The sequence below is a fragment of the Varroa jacobsoni genome, unplaced genomic scaffold, assembly GCF_002532875.2.
Source record: "Varroa jacobsoni isolate VJ856 unplaced genomic scaffold, vjacob_1.0 scaffold_1263, whole genome shotgun sequence".
Lineage (NCBI taxonomy): Eukaryota > Metazoa > Arthropoda > Arachnida > Mesostigmata > Varroidae > Varroa > Varroa jacobsoni.
Genome location: NW_019214165.1, coordinates 464529 through 473106, shown reverse-complemented (window position 1 = coordinate 473106; position 8578 = coordinate 464529). Strand labels below are relative to the sequence as shown.

At 37.3% G+C, this 8578-nt stretch overlaps 1 protein-coding gene and 1 long non-coding RNA gene across 2 annotated transcripts in view; one reads left to right on the top strand and one right to left on the bottom strand.

Moving 5' to 3' along the window:
- The first annotated feature begins 978 nt into the window (after nt 1–978).
- LOC111268168 (coenzyme Q-binding protein COQ10 homolog B, mitochondrial) lies at nt 979–2725 on the top strand. Its single transcript, XM_022846952.2, has 2 exons — nt 979–1312; nt 2080–2725. Exons 1-2 carry the CDS (start codon nt 1001–1003, stop codon nt 2359–2361), a joined length of 594 nt encoding a protein of 197 aa, XP_022702687.1. The 5' UTR covers nt 979–1000; the 3' UTR covers nt 2362–2725.
- A 3830-nt stretch (nt 2726–6555) lies between these two features.
- Nucleotides 6556–8578, bottom strand: part of LOC111268167 (uncharacterized) — an 11054-nt gene continuing 9031 nt past the window's right edge. Inside the window, exon 2 of the long non-coding RNA XR_002685049.1 lies at nt 6556–8472. This is a non-coding gene — a long non-coding RNA (uncharacterized LOC111268167). The remainder of the gene's footprint in view (nt 8473–8578) is intronic.

The window sequence follows — 8578 nt, the reverse complement described above, 5'->3', positions numbered from 1 at the left end:
CCGGTGTTTCTAAACATTACCTACCGTTGAACTTGAGCGTATATCGTTAACTTGATTATCAAATAGTGGTCAATTGAAAAAGCTCAAAAATTACAAGCATATTTTAGGTAATCTAGGAAAGGATCAACAAGAATTTCTAATTCCTGAGCATTACCTATATTATTATTATTATATAATTAAAATAATAATAATAATAATAATAATAAAAAGAAATAAGACCCGACATCAGTTGTTCATAAAAATAATGTCGAAAAAAAAATTTTGAATGAACGTTCAGCTGAAACGAAACGCAATTTTACAACTATACTTGCGCATACAGAATACGGACGAGTGTGCCTTCGCCATCCTGTGTCCTTGTATCTAATAATAGTATCATGCTATGATTTGACTTTCGATCTTCCCTCTACCTATTTTCGCCATTTTCAACGTTCAAATAATAGAACCAATGCGTAAACCGTTTCCTGCCACTAAAGAAATCATCGATTATGGGTATATTATTTGCCCGTTCAAGACACTTCGAGAGGTGCGCTATTGAAAAGCTTTTGGAAGGGGCGTTGAATAACGGTGTTCATTGATTAAGGTTACACCTTAAAGTATTTAAAATTCAAAACGGTAGTTTGAAGTACTTTTGTAACTTAGTAAGGTCGTAAAATACGCAAGCTTCGATCTAATAAGCCTCTTGAAAGGATTCAGATCCAATACTGCCCCACTTATCGCCCAGCCTTAATCTAATTGTAAATTTTCTTCGAGTAATAGATATCGTCCTTTTTGTATATTTGATATATATTGTGTACCGAACAAACGGTGTCAATAAAAGTTCTTATAAGGTTATTATTTTTTTTTTACGATAACGTTAGTTCTTCAAAGCTGTGTCGTCTTTAGTTCCATGGCTATAAAGCAATTACCAATGGAAGTGTAAGTACAGTCACAATTTTCTTTCTTAATGGCAGAGGTTAACCGCCCACGGATTGCAAAGAACCGCTAATGTGTTCAGTCCAAGATGGCGGCCTCCTTAACCCGCGTTCGAATACCTCAATTTTTTGTTAACTTTACAAATTGTAAAGCACTTAAGGAACGAAAACAATGTTTGTTCAATCTAATAAAAAGTTGTGGCGACAAAGTATCGCACTACGAACGAAAATTAGTTGGTTATAGTCAGGAGCAGATGTATCAGGTTGTTAGTGATACTAGTCGTTATCCAGAGTTTTTGCCATGGTGCCACCAATCCAAAGCCGTAGGTCGTCGGGGCCTTATAGAGCACGTACAGCTCACTGTCGGATTCACCCCATTTGAGGAAACCTACTTGTCAGAGGTATGTGCAGAGAATTATAACGAACAAAGTGTACTTCCTTGATCATATGAGCCTGAGATGTGCCCACAAGCATCATGTAAACACCATAGTTCTTTAGTCACTTTCACCCGCGGACACGCGCTCGCGAGATATATTTAAAAATCACGTTTTTTTTTTTTTAATTACTATCATGCATTATTATACCTTACAATTCTATCAGATGGATGTAATTTGAGTCACAGTAATAGTCAGCTTAGGGCAGAGCTGGCTCCCATAGGTTCGTAAGTGAATATATACAATGTTCAGGGTTTTACTAGTTTTATTATTATTATTATTACTAACTTTATTATTTGCATGCACTTACTAGGAGAGTTTAACATAACTAAAATATCATTCAGTAGTTATTCTATATATTTAAAAATTTTTTTTGCATTTATTCTATTTTAAAAGCAATTTTCTATCATTAGTAATGCGCACACATGCTCTTAGAATTGAGGATCTCTTCAGTAACTGAAGTTGTATCTTGACACAACGCTTACGTGTGCTGCGACATAATGCTACTAGGCGACTGACTACAGTGGCCTAAGTACTTCTTGAAGCAAAGCGACTGTAATCTGCACAATAAAATACAATATATCATTGCAGGTGAGCTAAAGCATTTCGAACTCAGCTACTCGAATCAATTTCATCTGGGTAAATAACAATGAAGAGGATCGCTAGACTTGGTACCGTTGGTTACATCATGACTTTGGTAATTCTAGTATTATTATGTTTGCTTCTACATGCAGGTAACCCGGCAACAGCCAAATCGAATTCGGACCTACTCAGCGGAAGGCACATTCTTCCGGGACCTCGAGTCGCGTTGGATGTTTGTGGCTCACGATGAACAATCATGTATACTCGACTTTGAGGTTAGCTTTGTCGTAAAGTCACCGCTGCAAACTCCCTTAGCCAATGCGTTCCTTAAGACTACTGCATCGCAGATGAGTCGAGCTTTCATAGATCGGGCGCATGTATTATACGGAAAACCGTCTCGCGAGGAAAAGGAATTGAATGATTCGAAGAGCTAACAGAACTATCAGTGTATCGATTGAACTCGCTCCTCATTTGACTACGTTTGTCCTAAAATATCCTAAATATACATATATTAATATAACTGCTTTTCAAGTCTGAAAGTAGCGTTAAAAGCCAGTTCGGCCAGGGATGTCTAGCATCTAGTTCATTGCAAGTTGCTACAGCTTTAGATAAAATTACGTCAGCCATGGAGCGAGTTAATGTATAAACATGTTTAATAGACTCTGCTGAGATCAACAGGTAACCAGTTTTTTGGAGAAGGGAAGAAGTTTTGTAGATAGTAAGTTTTATAATACCGAAGTGAAATTGTTCATGAATCGTCTAACTGTAATAAAGACAGCTATATAAAGGAAGAAAGAACGTGCTATCTTTGTATGAGCTATTGAATATTAATTCGTCTGGGTTGCGAACTCGGTTCAGTAACTGCCTTATTTTACCCTTGGCCACAAAGCACAGAAGAGTCTAGAAAGGAACTCACATAGAGATTCGATAGACTTCAAACTTTTGCATTACAAAGTACTTGTAGTATTATTATTATTGTATTATATATTATAATTAATCTTCCGTTAACAACTTAAGTCACCTAAATTTGTCGTCTCTAGGGAACAGAATTAGAATACTGGTCAATTTTTTACATTGGTTCACGAAATTAAAGCATTATCCTATCTACGTTATTTATAGATGAAAAAAATACTATATAGCTAGCTTTGAATGGATTGTTCGCTTGAATGTTTCTTTTTTTTTTTTACCTCTTTTTAAACATGTCGACCTAATTTGCTAAAATGAAACAAAAATTAAAAAGCAACTCGATCAGACATGTGATAAATAAGATCCAGAGAACAAAAAGGCCAAGAAAATCTCATTTAAAATAGGAGTTTGAAGTCGAACAAGTTAACTTCATCATCGATTATTGACCGTATAAATAAGTTAATTTATATGAGATTGTTTTCCCAAATTGTAAATCGAATTACACAATTAGCTGTTGTTTTTTATGTAATGGATTATTGTATATTGTACCGTATCAACAATCTGAAAAACCCAATAAGTATCTTATGATCATGTTACGTATATTCGTATCGAGGCTTATTTCAATTATCGTAGATAATAAAGGACCAGTTCATTACATGAATCTGAATTTGTAATAAGTTATCGAGAAAATAGCGAGAATTGGCCTTCAAAGAGGATGACCGGCAGCTTTCTTAGTTGGGCAGGGCAATGTTGACAAAGTATGTCTAACGTATAATAGTCCATATTACGCGTGAAGCCGTATAGTTTTCTTGGCTCTATCACATGTACTATCCTACGACCTTTGACCTTTGAACGAGCGACCTTTCAACTTAGGCTAACATTAAGAATAGCAACTAATGAAATGCGTTTATCGTGTGCAGCTTCTAAAATGATATACCCTTCATCAAATGTAATTTGTTGGCTAAAATGGTTGGTAACGTATGCACTGATTATTTAGCTTTTTATAAGATTTGCGTAATTGTTTTCACTGTAAGTAAAGACCAAGTAAAGAGTTACAACTAATGGTCTCTGGCCCCGAATAAATCTGACATAAGACCGTCACGTCCTAGATACTAATGAACCTTATTGTAATTGGCACTATGCTAAACAAAATAGTAATTTTTGGTTGGCCTAAGATATCGGTATTAGTTTCTATTTTTATATATATGCGCAAAGATGTATAACTAAGCGACGTAATGTTTAAGCAAAATTAACCATGTTACTCGTTATCTAGCTTAATAGGGTGGGAACATGTCATGCGACGCGTAAGGTACAAAATATAATAACAAGCGCTTATCCGTCTAATAGCTTCAGTCTCAGTACACATTGAGCCACCTACAGATGGTAACATCGCAAAACTTTATCAATAGAACCTAATGAATGCCGACTGAAAGTGACGAATATATTATAATTACGTTCTGACTGTAATTAAAAATCGATCTTTCGAAAATGAATTCAGAAGGTATCTACAAGCTATTACCAAACAAGTAAGTCGCTCGACATTACGTAACATTAAGTGAATAAGAATAATTCCTTTATTAGAACTATTGTAACCTGGGAGTGCTGATCCACAAGGTTACTTTTCTATCAAATCATTTTGAGTGAATCGGACCCTTAACGTCCCTCTGAGTCACAACTGCACACAGAGTGTTACGCTGGCCATTGTACATATACATTTGTGCGGCAATGGACTGAGAATAAGACTGTATTACGCAGACTCACTGCGGCATCTATTAGCGTCGTATTGCACACCTTGCCCATACATGCGTCGTTATAATCTTGTGGGTTTATTTGAAAATAAATTGAGCTTAGCAAATTTAAACTAAGTACAATTAACACAACTAGAGCCTTGTGGCTTTTCGGATCGGTTACACCCCTACCAGGAGCTGCATTTGAGGGGTCAACGAATCGGCGAACGTTTTCGATATAAATAGAGAACACCTGTTAGAAACTATAACGATCCCAGACTTTCAAGCGTTCAATAGCTGTAAAAGTATAAAATCTCTAGCTAGGCTGCATGAACAGTCGACGACAGATATGAATTCGAGTGGTGTTCTTATCCCAACGTTTGGGTAAAATTGTGTGTAAAAGGTAAGTTATTATACCATCAGAAGTTCTATTACTCCTATTTTAAATAGTATAAAGAAGTACTTCTTGATTATGGACTTTTCCTTCCCCTGCACATTTGAATATATACATGCAAGGAGCTCTGCATCATGAACGTCCACGCGAGCAATTACTGGGTTTAGAAGTTATGTGCTGAAGGCAAAACGTACGTATCCAGTTTACTACCTGTTTCATTTGATTCTATTTTGCATTTCCACTTAATCCATTGGTCCAATTAGCAGTCTTCACCATTCTATTTTCATCTGTCAAGACGAGTATTATATTACGCCTGTATTCTCCGTTAATTATCTACAAGGTAGGAGATCTCTATGGCTTTTTACTTCTCGCTGGTGGACGATTTCCAATATGCTCTAAAATGTGGCGACAGATGAAAATATAAATGAATGACGGGTGTTTCTTTCAATAAGTGTTTTGCTGTGGTGATTAAATATCGTGCCCTAAACACTGTAGAACGCGCTATTTATCAGTAGCGCTTTGCAAGTGGACATCGCGTTTAATTGTCAGTGTCATTAGATCCAGTTCAAAAAGATATTTTCCTGTTGAACTCGTTTTCACCATCGCTTCGCCAAGATGGCAGATTTCAGTTGGTGATGGGTCTATTGATGGGTCGGAGAACGCATAGAAATAGATCACATCTTCCCTTCTCTACCGGATGGAAGTCACGCGGGGCTTTGTCGCCATCGCCATCGTGAGCACCAGGTTATCGGGAGCTCGGCTCAACGTACGGCGAAAAGCCTCGGAGAAGATCAGTCGACACTCGGCCAGTTGGCTTTAACACTTCCACGAAAGATGGATGGATGAATAATAACAGCCAACGGTCAGGCTTCCATTGCCTGCTGGGAACAGCAGCAACCGTATGACAAAATGGCTCGTCTACAAACAACGAAAAGAATACTCTACTATCATTTCATGAGACAGAGCTATTCGCTACTGAAAAAATTACGCCGTTTCGTTTGGGCCGGGAAAAAAATGAGCCCACTCCTGTTATCCCATCACTGGAGGAGACAGAAACTAAATAATTATCTCGTTTTTATATTATTGTTTCGCTTGCTCCAAACCTACGTTTTTAAGAGCAAACGGAGCTGCTTTATAGAAGTGCACCTCCTTGGACTCGTATGTGAAACGGAATGCAATCAAGAGCACAGACTCAGAGTATAACTCGGCTTAGTAGGAACGTGTGTATATATATGTCAAGTTAAACTAAGACATCGTAGTTTTTATAAGGCAAAAGAAACTTTATAAACATAATGCATTGTCCGAATAAAACGGTATTTGTGACATACGAAACAACATTGGGCATAGGCAAGAGCACTCATCAGGATACGCCATAGGTAACTATTTACGCCGGAAGAATGCCCATAATAATATTTATACACGCCTCGATCTGAAAGGACAGTGCTATTCTTTCTCTCTTTTCAAACAAACTGCAACTCGTCGATGGGCCCATACTTAGGCCATTCAAGTGCAGGCTTCACAGAATTTCATGTGGATCTATGGCGGACGAATTACAATCCTTGACCTGTCTAACGTGATAGTAAATAATTACAAAGCATTGGTTTTACTAGCCATAATCACAGTCTCTTTTTTAATTTTTTTAATAAAAACGCATTTAGTTTTATTGAATTACTAATTTCTTTGCACGAATTCATAGGTGCTCGTCCGCGTATAGCCTAACTTCTGACTACGACATAGATGTTTGCAACTACAAAATAAGGTAATTCTACTAGGTCAATTTAGGGCGCAACAAAAGAAACTTTTACAACTATGCTGGTATAATCTTTCTCTTGATAGCTTCTCCCATGGTGCAGATCCACTTATTTCTCGCTTAACTTGGCTTGGCCCTTTTAAGCTACGCTCCTAGTTTCGATCATAACAATTTTGCTTTGGATTCGGAAAATATTTTATTTATAAACATATTTAAAGGTTTATGGAGTCACTATTTAACGAAATTTTCTCTCATGCTCTCATTCCTGTTGTTTTTTTATGTACGCTATGAATTATTATGAAAAACGCTTTATTATGAAACTAATGTCATCAGTCGTACGTTTTCGATTAGTTAAATTATTTGTCAACAATTAATCATTTATTACTTAATTACTATGATTTTCTATAACTTCAAACTTTTTCTTTTATCTCGTTAGATGAATGACTCCCATTGAGAACAGGAATTAGCGAATTAGGAATCTGTAAATGAAAAAAAAAAAAGCAGAATGTTCGGGCTTCCAATGGCTATAGGCTGCAATAGGCTAAATAGTTGACTGCTGCGAAATAAGAAAGAAGTAGCTTCTAAAATTTAAATATGGAAACATCAAATAAGCAAATGATTCCAATTCGCACGCGGCCTTTGCGGACAGATACGCTTTGTGAGAGTAGGCTGGGACGTAGTATTCACAGAGCATAAAAATCTACCGCCATGTATATTGTCATAGAACTCGTTCCAAACCAAACATAGTGAGTGCTTTTTATGAATAGACATTTCAGTACAAAGCAGCTTTTCTTGCTCTCATTCAAGTCACAGACAATTCACGTCTTCAGCTCAAAAAAATAAAGGCAACACTAGTGATTCTTACAATAGGCACCTTTACAAGAAGGAGGTGCGCAGCACGAGCAAGCCTGTTCTAGTTATCCGTTTGCACTGCACCATTAAAAATAAGTGAGACCAAATAAAGTAACCCGAACCGAGCTTACAAATCCTTTTGAAAAAAACAATTCGTACCTTTATCGCGTAAGAACATATCTATAGGAGTCGTCTTGTTTCGCCAATACGAAGATTTTGGAGGTTACGCTCAAGTTCTTGCCGCGGGGGGTACTGCTCTAATAGGACGGTTGTAAATTGACATTAAAAATACATACTGTTTTTTCACACTAGTTATAATGTTGGCATTCATTCTATGCGTATCTTCTCTATTTTTGTACGAAACAAATAGGTATATAACTAGGACAAAGCGATAGTTTATATAAGAGGTAGCTACCTTTCCATGTGCACAAAGGTCTGCTCTTTCTTATCGCAGCGTCGTTTATATCGAGTAGGGAATTTACACAGGCGCTTGCTTCATTTTGTCTAAGTCGCATAAATCACAACCTTCTGTAGCTCTCAACTTTCATCTTTGCTATATGTGATGCTGCCCACGCAGGCAGATTCTGATCTTTCGGCGCATGGCAGGTCTCTGGAAATGAACTCCTCTCGTTTTTGTGCAAGTAATAGCGCTGTTCGACGATATCAGGTAGTGTTGTATCGCTTCTGTCGCCCCGAAATTGTCTAGCGAACGACGGGAAGTGCTGTTTAAGCTTGCCTTGATATGCAGCCTTCTTGAGAGCTTGGGTAAATTTTTCAGAGGTTGCATAGTAGAGCACGTGGATGTCAGAAGTTGACAGCATCGAGGGTAGCTGGTTCCAGATTTGGATGTCGCATTCTTTCATCTCGTATGCGAGACACGTATTGCTTTACGGGGCATCTGAACTTCACGTATTACCTATTCCAACAAAATCATTAAACTACATGGAGAACATATATATCGGAATATAACGCGCTCTCAAAATCCAGTTAATCTATAAAATTTTACCCAGTCCATATATGTG